The 18,496-nt window shown below is 52.4% G+C and overlaps 7 protein-coding genes across 7 annotated transcripts; 5 read left to right on the top strand and 2 right to left on the bottom strand.

Annotated features, from left to right (window-relative positions):
• The first annotated feature begins 157 nt into the window (after positions 1–157).
• LOC117147299 (polycystic kidney disease 2-like 1 protein) lies at positions 158–2,525 on the top strand. Its single transcript, XM_033314146.1, has 2 exons — positions 158–1,155; positions 1,207–2,525. The coding sequence occupies exons 1-2, from the start codon at positions 226–228 to the stop codon at positions 2,500–2,502; spliced, it is 2,226 nt and encodes a 741-aa protein (XP_033170037.1). The 5' UTR covers positions 158–225; the 3' UTR covers positions 2,503–2,525.
• A 2-nt stretch (positions 2,526–2,527) lies between these two features.
• On the bottom strand, positions 2,528–4,878 carry LOC117147301 (seipin). Its single transcript, XM_033314147.1, has 3 exons — positions 4,137–4,878; positions 3,420–3,907; positions 2,528–3,346 (listed from the first exon to the last, which is right to left on the bottom strand). Exons 1-3 carry the CDS (start codon positions 4,418–4,420, stop codon positions 3,006–3,008), a joined length of 1,113 nt encoding a protein of 370 aa, XP_033170038.1. The 5' UTR covers positions 4,421–4,878; the 3' UTR covers positions 2,528–3,005.
• Positions 4,879–4,938: 60 nt separating this feature from the next.
• LOC117147302 (tetraspanin-33) lies at positions 4,939–6,817 on the top strand. The gene is made up of 3 exons (XM_033314148.1): positions 4,939–5,602; positions 5,696–5,866; positions 5,974–6,817. Exons 1-3 carry the CDS (start codon positions 5,185–5,187, stop codon positions 6,297–6,299), a joined length of 915 nt encoding a protein of 304 aa, XP_033170039.1. The 5' UTR covers positions 4,939–5,184; the 3' UTR covers positions 6,300–6,817.
• Positions 6,818–7,243: 426 nt separating this feature from the next.
• On the top strand, positions 7,244–8,356 carry LOC117147032 (eukaryotic translation initiation factor 3 subunit G-1). The gene is made up of 2 exons (XM_033313726.1): positions 7,244–7,353; positions 7,417–8,356. Exon 2 carries the CDS (start codon positions 7,417–7,419, stop codon positions 8,224–8,226), a length of 810 nt encoding a protein of 269 aa, XP_033169617.1. The 5' UTR covers positions 7,244–7,353; the 3' UTR covers positions 8,227–8,356.
• Positions 8,357–8,676: 320 nt separating this feature from the next.
• Positions 8,677–10,888, top strand: LOC117147029 (histone-lysine N-methyltransferase SMYD3). The gene is made up of 5 exons (XM_033313722.1): positions 8,677–9,093; positions 9,152–9,393; positions 9,461–9,594; positions 9,840–10,302; positions 10,369–10,888. The coding sequence occupies exons 1-5, from the start codon at positions 8,909–8,911 to the stop codon at positions 10,737–10,739; spliced, it is 1,395 nt and encodes a 464-aa protein (XP_033169613.1). The 5' UTR covers positions 8,677–8,908; the 3' UTR covers positions 10,740–10,888.
• LOC117147028 (centromere/kinetochore protein zw10) lies at positions 10,743–13,441 on the bottom strand. Its single transcript, XM_033313721.1, has 2 exons — positions 11,912–13,441; positions 10,743–11,852 (listed from the first exon to the last, which is right to left on the bottom strand). Exons 1-2 carry the CDS (start codon positions 13,259–13,261, stop codon positions 11,037–11,039), a joined length of 2,166 nt encoding a protein of 721 aa, XP_033169612.1. The 5' UTR covers positions 13,262–13,441; the 3' UTR covers positions 10,743–11,036.
• Positions 13,442–13,617: 176 nt separating this feature from the next.
• On the top strand, positions 13,618–18,448 carry LOC117147027 (chromosome-associated kinesin KIF4). Its single transcript, XM_033313720.1, has 6 exons — positions 13,618–13,903; positions 13,971–14,650; positions 14,721–14,872; positions 14,932–17,195; positions 17,266–17,780; positions 17,841–18,448. Exons 2-6 carry the CDS (start codon positions 13,971–13,973, stop codon positions 17,884–17,886), a joined length of 3,657 nt encoding a protein of 1,218 aa, XP_033169611.1. The 5' UTR covers positions 13,618–13,903; the 3' UTR covers positions 17,887–18,448.
• The last annotated feature ends 48 nt before the right edge of the window (positions 18,449–18,496 follow it).

Here is an 18,496-nt window from a genome sequence, read left to right as displayed (position 1 = left end):
TAAATTCGAATTAACCCTTATGCAGACCAAAATACGTTACACATTCGAAAAACGTTTCTTTCCAAAGTTATTTTATTTTTGTTTCGTCTAGCTGGCCTTTCAGCTCACGCCACTCGTAGTTCCGAACTCGAATTGCTTGGAGAGCATTTGAGAGCCAGTGAATCGCCTAAAAAGCCGAAAATATCGAAAAATATATAAAATACGGGGGATAAAAAACTGCTCGAAATGAAAGTGAAAAAAGCGCATTGGGCCATGTTCGCGATCACGGTGGGCATTATAATTGGCTGCTTGATATGCATCGCGGTGTTCGCCGGCTTCCAGCACGAGGACGTCAAGTTCAAGACGATGCTGGTGAGCATTGTGATAGTGCTGCTCTTCCAGTTCCTCATCGGGGACCCCATCAAGTTCGTGATCCTGTCCGTCGACCGGGCCCTGTGGCCACCGCGGATCTACATACCGCCACGCTGTGACAAGAATTTGAAGGAGGAGAAGGAGGAACGCAGGGACTTCCTCAAGCGGCGGCTGGTTAGCAAGCGCGCCAACCTGATGCTGTCCTCGCGCTACAGGAACTATAAGCTCAACGAGCAGTACAAGATGATCGCCCACGACCTCTTCATCTACGGCCCGTACTTCCTCTGCCTGATGTGCCTGGTGCTGGTGACGAGGGACCAAACCCTTTACCACAACACGCGCATCATCACGGACCTCTTCATGTACAACCACACGGACTACACGGGCCTCCAGGAGGTGTACTTCCTCAACCAGCTCTTCGACTTCATCGAGTCCACCCTGGTGATCGCCTTCAACTCGAATGCCTCCGAGAGCGGCTCGCCCGGCTGGGCACACGCCGAGCAATCGGTGCTCCTGGGCGTGATGCGACTGCGCCAGCTGCGCGTGTCCAATCCGGAAGTCGGCCTCGGTCCACCGAAGTTCTCCGACACATACTACATGCCCGGCTGGCAGCTGCCCTACCGCAAGCTCCACTACTCCGACAAGTACTGGCGCATCTACGAGCCCTGGTTACCCATCAAGATGAACTTCGAGTTCCTCGACGCCCTGCTCATGAACTTCGACCATGTGGGCTCGCTCAACAGCTATCCGGAGCTGGCGGGCTACGTCAGCCTGCTGGCCAGGAGCGCGGCTAATAGCATGAAGGTGGGCGAGCATACTTACTAGTACAATCTCTTCATCTCGCACTGCCCCCAGGTGATTGACTACCTCTCGGAGAACCACTGGCTGACGCTGAACACGTCGGCGGTGTTCATCGACTTCACGCTGTACAACGTGGACGTGAATCTGTTCAGCATCTGCACGCTGCGCGTGGAGAAGACGCCATTCGGCGGCATAGTGCCCGACGTGCAGGTGGAGAGCGCCAAGCTGCTGGAGAACGTCGACCAGATGCCATACACGGGGCTGCTGGCCCTGCTCATCTACGTGCTGGTCTTCATACAGTTCGCGCAGACGCTGGCGGTCAAGCTGTGGTACGAGCCGCATCTGCTGAAGAGCGTTTGGAACAAGCTGGACGTGTTCATCTTTATGGTCAACCTGCTGGTGATGGTGCTGGTGGTGCTGCGCGAGTCCCTGGTGGCCAGCATGATGAAGAAGGTGGAGGGCGCCAGCAAGGTGGAGTTCATCGACTTCCGGCGGCCGTCGCGCATGCACCAGTTGACCACGATCACGATCGGCTTCTTGATCTGCATAACCACGCTGCGCCTGTGGCGAGTGCTGCAGTTCGCCAGCGTCTTCAAGCTGTTCACCAGGACGCTCTACTTGGCCTGGTCAGCGGTGGCCAGCACCGCGATCGCCATCGTCATATTCCTCATCGGCTTCTGCTTCGCCGTGGTCACCATTAACGGCAACTACAGCAGCAACTTCAACAATCTGGTGAAGAGCATGGTGATGTGCATGTGCTTCTCCTTCGGCTTCAGTGCCCAGGTGAAGCCATCGGAGCTCTTCCACGGCGGCAAGTGGCTGGGCATTGTCTGCTACGGCGTCTTGGCCTTCGTCATCATCGTGCTGCTGATCAACGTCTTTGTGTCCCTGATCAACGACTACTTCACCGTGTCGAAGATGATCAGGGACTCGGAACGGGAGAATCGCATCACTTTCTTCGACTTTCTGCTCGTCGAGTTCTCGGGCGTCCTTGGGCGCTTCCGCAAGCTGCCCTGCTGGCGGAGGAACTACGTCCGCAACGGGCGTACGGTGGCGCAAAACGTGAGCCGGAAACTGGACTCCATGGACAGGCAGCGTTTGATGCGGCGGAGGTTGCGGCCCCATCGAGTGCGTAGACAAGAATCGGCCGAGGATGCCCTGCTGGAGTACAAGGATCGCGGCGAGAAGATGGTCAACGTGCAGAATATCCTCAACACGCAGCTCACCTTGATCAGAATGTTCCTCTTCGACGAAGATGTTGAATTGCCGCAGGAGCAGCGGGAGCAGCCCGATTGGGGGCCAGACGGATCGCCGCCGAAGAACAAGAGCCAGGACGAGGCTGAAGCCTAAAGATGAATGTGCTCCTTGCCAAATCTCAAGAGAAACTGTTTAATTCACGTTCGTTTACAAGTTCATTAGATTCGACTTCCTTTGTTGGTAAAATTTCATGTACAAATGGAATGCTTTCTTGTTAAGCTAATTGACTTGCATGGCTCAATGGATTGCAGTTCCCAACTGGGCATAGATAACAACGAATGAGCAACTGCATCGAAAATGCACAGTTCAGCAATCTACAAGGCAATCTCTAACTGGGGCAATAATACCTATACTGTGATACACTTTTGTCCACCACTTAAGTAAGAACTAGTTGAAGCTTGAGCTCTGTGGGCTAATCCGCCGGAATACTTCAGCTGGCTGTGGGCTGTGGGCTGTCGCTGTGTTCACTAACTTAGTCCTAAATCTATTTAGTCTTTGGCTCAAGCGTCGCACGGGCGGTGGTCTAGCCTTCGGTGGTAAATGGTGGTCCCTCCTTCGTTCCATCCCATCTCGTTTCAACTCCACCCTTTCACTTTTCAATGGTCCGCGGTGGTCTTCTTTGTGGGACGCTTACGCAGCGCATCGGGCGATTCGCGCTTGCCACCGCGGGATTTCTTGACCAGCACCAAGTCGTCGGCATCGACGTCGCTCAGCGTGTCACCGCCCACGTCCGCAATGTCGGACTTATCACTGTAGGCAACCAGGTCGTCGTCGTCGTCGCGCAGGCTGCTCGCCTTGGAGAGCATTACGTCGGGTTCGAGCGACTTCGTGAGCCGGGCGTACTTGATTTGCACGCTGTGCAGCCACTTGGCGTCGGACCAGTGGTACCAGCTGAGCAGAAAGACGACCAGTATAAAGAACAGATTGGTGCTAATGGCTGGAAAGGAAAAAAATAGGATTAGCGGCGGTTCGCTGGCGGCTGGCATGGGGAGGCATATGCGCCAACATACCCACTATGGCCGACAGGACGGGCCAGTTGAACATGATGTACCGCAGCCCGGTAAAATCGGCGACTATGTGCAGGGTGACCGTGTAGAACTGGATCTTCTGCGACTGTATCTCCACGTAGACGTCCGTTATGGGATGCTGTCGCTCCTCCAGGTAGCGCGAGAATATCTCCACTGGCACCTGCTGGAACTCCTCCTTCCAGCCGAGCACGTAGAGCGGACTCAGGGCCCACGTGGAGATCATGCGGATCAGCGGCGACCGATAGCGCATCATGGCGGACCGACAGGAGTGGCCCCTCAGCATCGAGTCGTAGTCCCTCATCTCGGCGCACACCATGAACATGCCCAGCTCGAGATTCTGCGGCGACTCCGGCATGTCGATGTTCACGATCACCTTGTACGCCTGGCCAACCATCAGGAGCTGCTGCTTCTTGGTCAGCGAGACGTGCGCGTGCGGAAATGTGCAGGGCGTGCTGGTCTCCAGGCAGGTTCTGCGGGATTCAACGACATGGTTTCATTGGGTACTAAGTCTAGAATCAAACGACTTGACAATTGCCGAGATAACACAGGTACTAACTAGCTTGCAATAGCCAATCGCAGTGACTGATAAGCAGATTAGGTCTGTATTTATGGACAATTGGCCTCCATTTAGATACATGTACATAGCACAGGAAGAAACCTGTGGCCACTTCGATTTCCTTCACATTCGGGGCTACTCACTTGAACTGCATGTGGACGGGTCGAGTGTGCGATATGGCCGGCATGTAGACGTAGTAGAAGGCGGCGTACATGAAGACCGCCAGCCAGATGATGAGCACCACGGCGAAGGCGATGAGGCCCAGTCGGAGGACCAGCTCCCGCACCGTGCCCACCTTCTCGTCCGCCTTGCTGCGCACGCGATCGTAGACGTTCCAGCCCACATTCACGGCCGGCCGGATGAGGAAGCGCCGGCCCAGACCCAGAGGATCCAGGGCGAAGACGATTAAGCGCAGCAGGATGTTCATGGTGGCAGAGGAGCACTAGCTGCAACTGGAACAGCAATTAGCCAAGCTAGGTATTTTGTATTCCGCTGCTATCAGCGCCGATCCGCGATTGCTTATCGTTTCCCGATCCCCAGTGCCCAATTTCCAATTTCCAGTTCCCAATTCACGATAGTGGCCACCGCTTGGAAGTCCTCTCTCTCTCTCACTGGGATTTGCATGGGCACTATCGACTGCTGATTCACATATGGCGCAATGGCTGTGATCCATCTATCCGCGATCCCAGACGTTGTACCGGCGGCTCAAAGGTCAGTGCCGAAACGATTTTGTTTCCAATTTTATGGCTTCGGAGTGATAATGATAGTGATTACACTGGACAACACGACGTATGATTGGCCTGCAAAGTTTATTATCCCAAGGCGCCAAATTCATTGATTTGAGTACAGAAGACAGATTGCTGGTCCAACTTGTTGCTCAGTTTTGCTGCACAGTGTAGTGGCTCCCCATTCCAAACAGCTGTGCGCCGCTATCGTTTATCGATAACACGACCGATACGAATCCATCCGATTGCGTCCATTGTTTGTACACTTTACTTTTCGTGCAATATTACTACGCTACTAAAAGGAGATTGGATGAATAAAGAGTGATTATCAAGGTGCCAATGCTAATCAACTGCCAATGCTAATTGGGCAAACAAGATAAACGGGTGACTGAAGCGGATGCAAAGTGAAATCAGTGGCATAGCGAGTGGTTGAAGTTCAAGATACGGATACAGATAAACGGCGAGGATGAGCAACTACCGATATCAGGGTGCTGGGCTCGGGGGCGGCGGCTTGGCCGGGGGGCGTGGCTACAGCGGCATCGAGGTGCACGAGGTGATGCATCCGCACCACTTCACCTACGTGAGCCAGTGCGTCAAGTACATGATCTTCCTGCTGAACTTCGTGTTCTGGCTCTTTGGCGGCCTGCTCCTGGGCATTGGCGCCTACGCGTTCAAGGACAAGTGGGAGGAGGCGAACGGATCGGTGCGGCTGGAGAACTTCTACGACGTGTTCCTCAACATCTCGCTGGTGATGATCCTGGCCGGCATGGTCATCTTTCTGGTCAGCTTCTCCGGCTGCCTGGGCGCACTGCGCGAGAACACCTTCCTGCTGAAGTTCTACTCCATGTGCCTGCTGCTCTTCTTCCTGCTGGAGATGGCCATCGGTGAGTCACGCCACCTGGTGCCCACCTGGTTTTTTGTTGCGCTGCCGTAATGTCACCAACTTTCTCTACCTCCCCCTCTGTCTGCGCCCACAGCCATCGTCTGCTTCGTGTGCCCGCAGTATATGCACACCTTCCTGGAGAAGCAGTTCACGCACAAGATCATCCACTCGTACCGCGACGATCCCGACCTGCAGAACTTCATTGACTTTGCTCAGCAGGAGTTCAAGTGCTGTGGCCTCAGTAATTCGGGCTACCAGGACTGGAGTGAGTTGATGCAGAAACATTGGTTAAATTATTATCAGAAAATCGCATAAAACTTGAGTTGAATCGCAGATGAATTGCCATTAATAGCAATTAATTAATTTTTGCAGGCAAAAACGAGTACTTCAACTGCAGCTCGCCGTCGGTGGAGAAGTGCGGAGTGCCCTACAGTTGCTGCATCAATGCCACCGACATATCCTCCGGCCTGGTGAACATCATGTGCGGCTACGGCGTCCAAAACGCTCCCGTTCCCGAGGCCAGGAAACTGATCTGGACCAGCGGCTGCATAGAGATCGTCCGAGATTGGGCCGAGCACAATCTGTACGTGATTGCCGGCAATGCTCTGGGCATTGCGCTCATCCAGCTGCTGGTCATCTACTTGGCCAAGACGCTGGAGGGCCAAATCGAGCTGCAGAAGTCGCGTTGGCTGGCGTGAGATCCGGGACAGCCCGAGTTCTACGGGCCCTACAACCGCACCTGAACTACATACTCTCGGAATCAGTACCCTGTTTTGTGCACCACTCACGTGCGGACGGATTGCCAGTAGTGAAAAGTCGGAGATCGTAATGCAAGAAAAGCCCAGTAGTAAGCGAATATTATAAATATGTATGCATAAGCTCGAATAGTTAAACGATAGTCTTAGTCTTAAGTGAGACCTATATTTCTCCCTATTCATTGACTAAGAGACCCGCCAGACTTACCGATGAATTTTCCACGGTGCAATATTATTTTCGAATATTTTTTCCTATTTTCCTTGCATGTTTTGTGTAAGGTGTGTGCATTTTTAATTCCTTAATACTCATTCCCCAACTTTTGTGGCAATCGACTGCCTGGCTGTATATACTCCTACATGAAGTTGTAGACGCATCTCAAACCACTTAATTATTGTAATCTCAAGCCGACCAAACAACGCCATATGTACATTATATTTAGTTAGTGACTTACTTGCTGAAATTCGATGCATTTATTTATATGTAACTTGGAAAAAGCAACCACAATGCGCACAAATCTTGAATATCTATTCATCCAGAACTATTTCTGGGTTTATTATTAATCTAGAGCCCTAATATTGTAGATGTATGATAATAAAACACATAGTAAATCAAAGAAAACGAATTTATTTAAAGTAAATGGTAAATTTGAAAATACGCGGTCTTTATGGTATTTTAAATACCTTTTGGTATATATACCAGCGTAGTAAAATCAAAAGTTTAATACGTTCTTTCCTAATTTTGGGATTTATTTTGCAATTTAAAGTAAAAACAGACAGTTTTTAATTTAAATGTTTAAACAAATACCAAAAGTATCGAAATTTCGAATGGTATATTCAAAAAAGAGCAAATTGGTATTAGCGGTATATTTTTTGGACACACGGCATGTTTTTGTGACCGCGGCAGGGTAACACTCTTTTGTTGCTGATTAAAAATCCGCTTAACTCGTGGCGAAATTTGCATTTACGATTTCGCATACAAATCGCGTTGAAAAACAGAGTGAGTGCACCCCAAGCAAGCGCCCAGTGAAGCCCCACTCACTGCGCCCTCAATCTCTTTCAGATGCCGGGCGTTGAAACGATCAAATCCTCCTGGGCCGACGAGGTGGAGCTCGACTATGGTGGACTCCCTCCGACGACGGAGACCGTGGAGAACGGGCAGAAGTACGTGACGGAGTACAAGTACAACAAGGACGACAAGAAGACGAAGGTGGTGCGCACGTACAAGATCTCCAAGCAGGTGGTGCCCAAGACGGTGGCCAAGCGGCGGACCTGGACGAAGTTCGGCGAGTCGAAGAACGACAAGCCCGGCCCCAACTCGCAGACGACCATGGTATCCGAGGAGATCTTCATGCAGTTCCTCAACTCCAAGGAGGACGAGAAGGCCAACGATCCGCTGCTGGACCCCACCAAGAACATTGCCAAGTGCCGCATCTGCAACGGCGAGCATTGGTCGGTCAACTGCCCGTACAAGGGCACGGCGATGGACACGAATATGATGGAGAAGAAGGCCTCGGCAGCCGCCGCGGCCGCCGTCGATGCGCCCAAGTCCGGCAAGTATGTGCCGCCGTTCCTCAAGGACAGCCAAAAGGGCGCGCTGGGAATGCGCGGACGCGACGACACGGCCGCCATCAGGATATCCAATCTGTCGGAGTCGATGACCGAGGCGGATCTCGAGGAGCTGGTGAAGAAGATTGGGCCGCAGAGCAAGATGTATCTCGCCCGCGACAAGAACACCGGACTCTGCAAGGGATTCGCCTACGTGCACTTCAAGCAGCGCAAGGATGCGGCCGCCGCCATCGAGATCCTCAACGGACACGGCTACGACCACTTGATCCTCAGCGTCGAATGGTCCAAGCCCCAGAACAATTAGTTAGTCCCGTTCCCACTACCCGCGTTTACTGCTCATAGGAGTCCGTTCGAGTCGATCACACAATTTGTCCCGATGCTATGCTAAGTTTGCTACAAATAAATCTTAAAACAGCCCCCACGGGCACCGAAAACCAGACGACTATGCTCTCTGAGGTTACAATTGTATCTAGAATCGTATCTTTTCCATATTTGATATAACTTTACTTGCTCTTCTTTATTTTACAAATGCATTTGCTCTATATAGCTGTCTCCCTCGTTTTAAAGGACACAAGGCCTCCAAACCGTAGACACTGGGAACAACACATAAAAGAAATATATTTTATTTGTTACCTAACAAACTTAAATATGTTTTGTTAAGCGTATTTCTTAAAGATATGCAGTTACCCACATTAACCACTGCGTTAACCATACGCGGTGCCCACTGTAGAAAGCATGATTCCAGTCGATCTGGCAACGCCATCGTGTGCATGCGAATAAACACCATGGTGTTGTTGTTTTTGTGTTTGCCAGCGATTTGCGTAAATTGTGTTTGTTTTTGTGGCCAAAAATAGAAATCAGATGCCGCAAAATATTCAAAAAGCATTCGAAACAATATTTTTGATCTTCAGGTGTGCGCTCATTTTCAGTCGTCAGTGAGACGGGCCCCCAGGCGAAAGTCTTTGTTGTTGCTCCGTTCGGACGAAATGGCCACCCCCGCCGTTGGTTCATCCAGATCCGCACCCACATTCGCATGCTCATCCAAATCCAAGAACGGAAAGAATCCGGCGCCGCAAATAAAAAGGGGGCAGCGGATCCTCACGGAGAAACCCTTTGCCTTCGTCTTGAAGTCGCAGTACCGCCTGGAGCGCTGCGATAACTGCCTGGAGGCGTAAGTTTCGCCATGTGGCTGCCTTTGTGGGCTCTCTAATTTGGGTTCGTCGTTGCAGGACCAAGGTGCTGAAGTGCTCCAACTGCAGGTATGTGTCCTACTGCCATCGCTCCTGCCAGATGCAAGCCTGGGCCCAGCACAAGCACGAGTGTCCTTTCCTCAAGAAGGTGCATCCCAGAGTTGTGCCCGATGCTGCCCGAATGCTCTGCCGACTGATCCTGCGCCTGGAGCACGGCGGAGACCTGATCCGCGGCTATTACACCGAGCACGGCTCCCGCAAGTTCCGCGATCTCATGTCCCGTGAGTAAGCCAGAGGGCGAAACCCTTTGCATGGTCATTCCTTGCTAATACCCGTTGACGTGCGCAGACTACGCCGAAATCAAGAACGACCCCATGCGACTGGAGCACTTGGACTCGCTGCACGCAGTCCTCAGCGATATGATGGCCGAGAGTCCCAGCACGGTGCCAAACAAGACGGAACTGATGAGCATCTACGGTCGCGTAAGTGTGCAGGCACCTGTGCGAGCGAGCAGGAGCGGATTGGGCGATTCGTCGCGCTGGTACTGAATCGAGAAACCACGACGCTTGCGTATGCAGCCGCTCCTGGTCGCCCAAATTAGATAGCAATCAATGCTGTGTGCCTGGCGCTCTGCCAGTCAATTGATTATCTAGGAAGGGCTTCGGTTCACATTCCCCGGCGCACAGATACGCGGGAGCTCATGCTCTTTCTTCTCTGCTCTTCGCAGCTGATCACCAACGGCTTCAATATCTTGGACGCCGAGATGAACTCAATTGCCACGGCCATATATCTGGGCGTCTCGATTACGGACCACAGTTGCCAGCCAAATGCGGTCGCCACCTTCGAGGGCAACGAGCTGCACGTGCACGCGATCGAGGACATGGAGTGCCTGGACTGGTCGAAAATCTTTATCAGCTACATTGACCTGCTCAACACGCCGGAGCAGAGGCGTCTGGATCTCAAGGAGCACTACTACTTCCTCTGCGTGTGCAGCAAGTGCACGGATGCCAAGGAGTCGAAGGAGATGCTGGCTGCCCTGTGTCCCAATCGCAACTGCGGCGTGGGAATCAGTGTGGACCGCACCAACTGCCCGCGCTGCGACGCGGGCATCAGTCCCAAGCTGAGAAATGCCTTCAACGAGGCGATGACTCTGACCCGGCACAACCTGGAGAACATGAAGGACGTGGCCTGTGAGTAGCTGCGCCAAGTTGGCATAAGCTCCATACTATAGCACCTTTTCACTTCCTCGATCACAGATCTCGATGTGTGCAAGGTGTGCCTGGACAAGCAGACTGGCGTGTTCCATCCCCTGAACGTGTGGTACGTCAAGACGCTCGATGCGGCCTTCGAAGCAGCCATCGAAGTGGGCAAGTGGAGCGACGCCCTGGATTACGGCCAACGTTTGCTGCCAGGCTTTCGGAAATACCATGGTCCCTGGAATCCGCTGTTGGGCCTGCTTCACATGAAGCTGGGCAAGATTCAGCTCTACGAGGGCCATGCCAAGGAGGCCCTGCACCATCTGGAGGAGGCCCAACGCATCCTAACCGTCACCCACGGCCGAGATCACAGACTGCTAACTGAGCAGCTGTACCTGCTCGTTCTCCAAGCGCGACAAGAGGCGCACTAATGGGATTCAGTTGTTTTTATTCATTTAAATAAGTCTTATGTTAAAAATTGTGTTGCGTTGCGGGAAGAATGGAACGACTTTTGTGGATTGTAACTTCTCTATGTACAAGTGAAACCATTCGGAGAATTAAAGATTATCAAATTATATTACTTTTGGCATTTGTGGTAAACAGTTCAAGGAATTTCAGTAAGGACACATGATGGTGATCGTCAAATTTAGACTCCGTTTACCACCTCAAATGTGATGTGTATCCCGCCGTTCAGCAACCCTCGCTCGCAAAAACGCGTGGAGCACGTCCTAGACAATCTGCGTAATGGCCTTGGCCCGCCAATCCGTATCCTGGAACAACGCCCTGATGAGGTGCTTTATCTCGTCCGACTTGTAGCTGGCGGTCAGCGGGCCGACGCCGTCGCCCCACAGCTCTGTGATCTCCATGAGCGACGCGTTCAGCATGGCCTTCAGTTGCTGCAGCTTCAGCCAAGAGAGGACCTGGACCACCTCGTTTGGCTCGCGGAAGAGCGCGGGCGCCCGCTGGAGCACCACGTCAATGAGATCGCTCAGCTCACAGGCCATCTGTGCGGAAATGTCGCGCAGCGTGAACACTCGACGGATTAGCTCGGCGACAAATGTGTTGATCAGCTCGCAGAAGGTTGCATTGTACACGGTCTCCGGGAGCACATTGGCCCACACGTTCTTCAGCAGCTCCAGCTGGCGCAGGCACTGGCGCACCAGCTTCAGCGGACCAGAGCCCAGCGTGTGCGTGCTCTCGAACTCGAACTCCTGCATGATGCCCATCAGGATGGAGGACTGGTAGTCGACCTGCACGCGGAAATGCTGCTGACCGGTGGCCTGCAGTGTCTTGGCCAGCGCCGCCAAGCTTTCGATGCCCTTGTTGGCATGCTGCGCCACCCAGTGGGTGAAGAACATGCAATTGTTGTGGAACAGCACGGCCTGCTGTGGAATGCTTTCGAGGAGCTTGCGGTGCACCTTGGGCACCTCATCGATGTAGGTGTGCAGCATGACGGAAATGACGCCGGCTATGGGATCGGCCTCTTGGTCGCCCAGCTTGTCCGTGGGCTGGCGAAGAATGCGGTCCATCAGTTTGACGAAGTCCTGCCGGCGACAATGAATCCTTTAGTGAAATCAATCGTTTCGTTTAGCGAGCGACTTACCTGAGCACTTTTCGAGATCATGCAGCGTGGGAAGAGGAAGGGATCGTTTGCCACCTCGGCTGAGTGGTTGTTGGGCGCCACCAGCACCATGTCCTGCAGATCGCGCTGGATGATCTCGCGCGCCGTTTCCAGCACCCGACGGAACATCCGATTGCGGTAGTAGGTCTCGTACTTCTCCACAAACTGCCCTAGGGCTCGATCGTGCTCGGGATTGATGATGAATGAGTCTACCAGCAGCTGCTCCAGCTGGGCGACATCCTCACACAGCGTGGAAGCCTGATACTCCTCCGTGCTTTCGGGCACAGCTGGTATCAGACACTCGTCCACCAGTAATTTCAGCATTTTATCCTTCACATGATCGCCAATAATGCCAAAGACATGTTGGTCACTGGACACACTGCAGTTGATCCCGGCCAGCGTCTGCAGCAGCAGCCTGAGGTTCTCCAAGACCTGCTTGTAGTTCGGACGCAGCTGTGCTGAGCTGGGCTCCTTGGTGGCGTAGGAAAGCGACAATCGGACGAAGGAGCCACCGTCGACTTCTTCGCTGTAATCGGCCATCACTGGGCGCATGATCACCGGTTCGATGCAATTGTCCAGCAGGAATTCGCAGAGGCGCGCAGGATTGTAGGGCTCCTGGAAGAGAGCCTGCACAATATCCTGCAGCTGCGTTTGATCCCGGCTCACCTGCAAGGTGACGCACCGCGATGTGGGAAAGGATTTGGACTGCAGCTGCACCAGGCGATCGAAGCGCTCCTGGAGGCTCTGCTGCAGCATATATGCCTGCACATGGTACTTCACCTTGATGGTCTCGTAGCACTCGAGAGCCTTAAAGATGCGTCGAACCTCTGGCGTGGCCACCTGCGCGTCCCCGTCGACGGAATCATCGCCATAGATGAAAGCCCTCAAACGACCCACAAGGTCCAGTAACACCAAGTAATCCTTGGTGGCCTTGGCCTCCTCCACGCACTGGAACAGCTCGTCGATCCTTAGCACATGCTCGCTGACACCCAGACCCAAAAGGATCTCTCGCAGCTGCCTGCCGTTACCCGCCATCTTGACCTTCGCCTCGTCCAAGGCGTCCAGTCCATCGGAGCCCAAGTTCTCGAGCATGTCGTGAATCTCGCGATTCAAGGACCCCGACTCCTCCAGAAATATGTCCGGCGACGTGTTGTTGGGCATAAACTCCGTGTAGTTGTCTTCGATGTGCTTGCGGACGCGCAGCTGGAAGCGATTTACGCGCGTCAGCACTTTTAATATGGCCGATTGGGTGGCCTCCACGTTGGCGCACCCGTTCCCATTGCCGTTGAACGCCTCCTCCAGCACTTTGAACCCCGGCGCCTCTTCCTCCATGTCCTGCCGTTTGACCAAATCCTCCTTTTTCAATTCTTGCGAAACCCAAGACAACTGGTTTCTGCAATTCCCTGTTGCTGCCAACGATTGTTCAAAAAAGCGATAGATATGTGCGGCTGTCTGCTATCGGCTATCGGCGAATTGGCTAGTTGACAAGAATTGGCCTTTCATCACTATCACTGGCAGGAGCGAAAATAAATGTAGAACTAGGTAGCTTGTATTTTTATGTATAGGTTTGTAGGTAGACTGTCTAGGTTTCCTTTAGTCATATCGCTGTACACAAATCGTTCAACAACAGTTTTTCAGATGCTATTTAGAGCCAAAACAATCGAAATCGTTATACACCGGCACCTCCATCGTCAGGCACTTATCGACATCTGCGGAGAATCGATAACAACGCCATTTTTAAAAATACTGGCAGAAATGCCTTTGCTTTTTAGCGTCGCATTGGATTAGTTTAGTTTAGGACTCAAAAAAGAATTCATTGAGAGTGCCGGGCTGCGCGCGGAGAAGCCACTTTGCTCCAAAATCAAGAACAACCTAAATTCTAAGTTTTTGTAAGTGCTAACCATCAGATCAGTTTTCGCGCGATTTTCTATTTCCCGATTCGGACTTGAGCGGATCTGCTGTGCCCCAGAGAAGGTAAGTGGTTGGTGGAGATGTCGGTAAGGGTGATGGAATGTGATGATTGTCCTTCCAAAACCCCCAGATGTCCAGCGAGGATCCCAGCTGCGTGGCAGTGGCCTTGCGCGTGCGTCCCCTGGTGCAGTCCGAGTTGGATCGCGGCTGCCGGATTGCCGTCGAACGATCAGCGGATGGAGCGCCACAGGTTACAGTCAACCGGAATGAGTCGTATACGTACAACTATGTCTTCGACATTGGCGACTCGCAGAAGGATCTATTCGAGACGTGTGTGCAGGCCAAAGTGAAGAAGCTGTTGCATGGCTATAACGTCACAATCTTGGCCTATGGACAAACGGGTTCCGGAAAGACCTACACCATGGGCACCGCCTTCAACGGAGTGCTAGATGATCATGTGGGCGTTATACCACGCGCCGTTCATGATATATTCCAAGCCATTGCGGAAATGCAGAGTGAATTTCGTTTTTCTGTCACATGCTCTTTTGTGGAGCTCTACCAGGAGCAGTTCTATGACCTTTTTTCGTCGAAAACTCGGGACAAGGCCACCGTAGACATCAGGGAGGTCAAGAACCGTATTATCATGCCGGGTCTCACCGAGCTAGAGGTCACATCAGCCCAGGAAGTGACCGATCATCTGATCCGCGGCTCAGCCGGACGCGCTGTGGCCGCCACGGCTATGAATGAAACCTCTTCAAGATCCCATGCCATATTCACATTGACGCTAGTAGCTACCAAGCTGGACGGCAAGTAAGTGGGGCGCCATCACCTCGCGAGAATACTTAATTCTTAATCACATTTTTCCCCCAATCTCCGATAGACAATCCGTCACCACGTCCAGGTTCAACCTGGTGGATCTGGCTGGCTCTGAACGCTGCTCAAAGACCCTAGCCAGCGGCGATCGCTTCAAAGAGGGCGTAAACATCAATAAGGGTCTTCTGGCCCTGGGCAACGTGATCAATGCCTTGGGATGTGAGTATCTATGATTTAACCACTGGTCTCCATTTTCATATATTCCATATACATTGCAGCTGGTCAGGCCGCTGGCTACGTACCCTATCGCCAGTCTAAGCTGACGCGTCTGCTGCAGGACTCTCTGGGCGGTAATTCCATTACGCTCATGATTGCTTGCGTCAGCCCCGCCGACTACAACGTGGCCGAGACATTGAGCACCCTACGCTATGCGGATCGAGCACTGCAAATCAAAAACAAGCCAGTGGTCAATCTCGATCCGCATGCGGCGGAGATTAATTTCCTGAAGGATGTCATCCAAAAGCTGCGTGTAGAGCTGTTGGCGGGCGGCAAGATGAGCAGTTCCTTAACCAGCGCTGTCGGAGCCGTAGGCTTGGGTGCCGTTTCCTGTGAGGATTCACTAGCTGGTTCAATGGCCAATGCGGCCGAGTTCCAGCTGCTTAAGGAACAGGTGCGCACCCTGCAGGACAGGAATAGGAAATTACAGCAAGAGCTTCATCAGTCGTTGCTCGATCTCACCGAGAAAGAAATGCGTGCCCACATCGCCGAGCAGGCCCACGATAAACTCCGAAGCCATGTGACGGAGCTAAAGAGCAAACTGGATAAAAGAGAACAGGCGCAACTCGGAAACGAGAATAAAAATGGTGACGATGATCTTCGCGAATTCTCACTGCTGGTGGATAAAGTGCACGCAGAATTGCAACGCACTCAGGAGGAGCTGGAGTCCCAGGGCCATGAGACACGCCAGCGACAGAGCAGTCGTTCCCATACAGAAGGCGGTGAAGGCGGCGGCGATGAGGTCCACGAAATGCTGCATTCCCATTCGGAGGAGTATACCAACAAGCAAATGAACTTCGCTGGCGAACTGCGCAACATCAATCGCCAGCTGGATCTCAAGCAGGAGCTGCACGAGCGTATTATGCGCAACTTTAGCAGACTGGACTCGGATGACGAGGACGTCAAGTTGCGGCTGTGCAACCAAAAGATCGATGACCTCGAGGCGGAGCGACGAGACCTCATGGATCAGCTGCGCAACATTAAGAACAAGGATGCATCTGCCAAATTGGCGGAGGAGCGACGCAAACGCCTGCAGCTCTTGGAGCAGGAGATCTCCGATCTGCGCCGGAAGCTGATCACGCAGGCCAACTTGCTAAAGATACGAGACAAGGAGCGTGAAAAGATTAGGAATCTAAGTACCGAAATCCGCACCATGAAGGAATCCAAGGTGAAGCTCATACGAGCAATGCGTGGTGAGTCCGAGAAGTTCCGCCAATGGAAGATGGTTCGCGAAAAGGAGCTAACCCAACTCAAGAGCAAGGACCGCAAAATGCAGTCGGAGATTGTGCGCCAAAAGACGCTGCACTCCAAGCAGCGCCAGGTCCTCAAGCGCAAGTGCGAGGAGGCACTGGCTGCCAACAAGAGGCTGAAGGATGCTCTCGAGCGGCAGGCTTCGGCGCAGGCCCAGCGTCACAAGTACAAGGATAACGGTGGCTCTGCCGCTGGCTCCTCCAACGCGAACGCGAAGACAGATTCCTGGGTGGATCGTGAACTGGAGATCATACTCTCGCTTATAGATGCTGAGCACAGCCTGGAGCAACTGATGGAGGACCGGGCGGTAATCAACAATCACTACCATCTGGTCCAGCAGGACAAAGTCGACGATCCCGCCGAAGCCGCAGAGCAGGCCCGCATTCTGGCGAGTCTCGAGGAGGAGCTGGAAATGCGCAATGCCCAGATCTCCGATCTTCAGCAGAAAGTCTGCCCCACCGATCTGGATAGCCGCATTCGCTCCTTGGCTGAGGGCGTCCAAAGCCTTGGCGAGTCCAGGACGGTTAGCAAGCACCTCTTGAAGACTTTGGTGCAGCAGCGGCGTCTACAGGCCTCCATCTTGAATGAGCAGCGCACAACGTTGGATGAGCTGCGCGTGCAGCTACTGGATGCTCAACAGCTGGAAGATTTGGCCAGCAAACGCCTTCGTCTGCTCCAAGCCCAGCATGAAGAGCAAATGCTGGCGCAACAGCGCGACTACGAGGAAAAGGTTTCCGTTTTAATCAGGACAGCAAACCGGCGATGGGCTGCAGCTCAGTCACCGGCGGAGGATCAGCAGCGCAATCAGATCCTCGAAGAGCTGCTCAGCAGCCGGGAGGCACTGCAGCAGGAGCTGGACAAGCTTAGAGCCAAGAACAAGTCAAAAGCCAAGGCAGCTAAGTCCGAGCCTCAGGACTTAGATGATAGTTTCCAGATAGTGGATGGCAACGATACAATAGTACTAAGCGATGTCAGCGACGATCCCGACTGGGTGCCATCCACATCGAAATCCAAGGTGAGTTTGCATTTGGCTTTCGAAAACTCTTGAAACTAATTGTTCCCCAATTTTCTTGACATTGCCGCAGAGGATTCAATCCGATAGCCGCAATGTGATTTCTCCGCCAGAGAAACAGGATGCCAACGTGACGTCATTGGGCAACTCATCCATACAATCGCTGAACTCCACATCCGCCACAGAGGATGGCAAACGCTGCAAGGGCTGCAAGTGTCGGACAAAGTGCACCACCAAGCGCTGCGGCTGCCTTTTGGGCAACAATGCGTGCAGCGAGAGCTGCGTTTGCAAGAGCAACTGCCACAATCCCCTAAATCTCAAGGATCAAGCTCCGCATTGCGGGGGTGGCGATGACCCGCTTGACGAAGAACGCCAGAAGGACGAGGCGGAGGATGCCGACAAGTCTGATGATGACGGCGACGACGAGCCCCAGACCGCCAAGGAGAACGCGGTGAAGTTCGTCACTCCAGAAGCGCCCGGCAAAGTTGTGGCTTCGCCGAAGCGAACGCTGCAGGATCCGAAGGCCGCGGCCACACCGCTGATGGATACAAACGCAGGGGAAGACTTCAATGGACCCAAGTTGGCTAAGTGGGCAAGACTACTTCATTTTGTACGTTCCAAATGCAAGCATTCGATTTAATTTCGCAGGATGTCCGGACTGGCGTTTGACACGCCCAAGCGGAAATTCTTTTGAATTTGGAGGGAACCTCAGGGAACCAATCAGGGATGTCAACGGAGGAGCATTAACAGATGTGCAGGAAGGAGGAGCCCCTAAATGCCTGACAGCCCATATTGTAGTGGCGAGATTAGACTCGCCTTGTTCTCGCTATGTTCGTTATCTTTTAGGAAATGATCGTTATGAACTTTTTATCAACCAAGACTGTATTACCCATCCATGTTTTATAATTTATCAATATAGTATCCATTGATCTGCATCAATTCATTCCTGGGTCATCTAAGCTTAAATTCGGTTAGCTGCAGCACTCAGATGATTCAAATAACTTATATCTTTTCTTACGCTATTCCAAATTTTTTCGATTCAGAAACATTCAGAACAAATTCTTTTTTTTTTTTTTTGTCCAAAATACATGATTACGAGAGAGATGGATATATTTTTAAAAACAGGATTTCCCAAGAAAATGCACCCATTTTTTTCCAAGGAATAAAATTAGAACCTTGCTGTTTTTGTTTTGTTTTTTCGAAATAAGTCTCGTATTTTCACCCCAACTTTCGAATATAAAAGACATGCATTTATATTTTGACATTTTATTATTGTTTTTGTATTTGGTTCTTTTTTCGTAACA

Source organism: Drosophila mauritiana, chromosome X (assembly GCF_004382145.1).
Source record: "Drosophila mauritiana strain mau12 chromosome X, ASM438214v1, whole genome shotgun sequence".
NCBI classification, from domain to species: domain Eukaryota; kingdom Metazoa; phylum Arthropoda; class Insecta; order Diptera; family Drosophilidae; genus Drosophila; species Drosophila mauritiana.
This window is presented reverse-complemented; position numbering and strand designations above follow the sequence as displayed.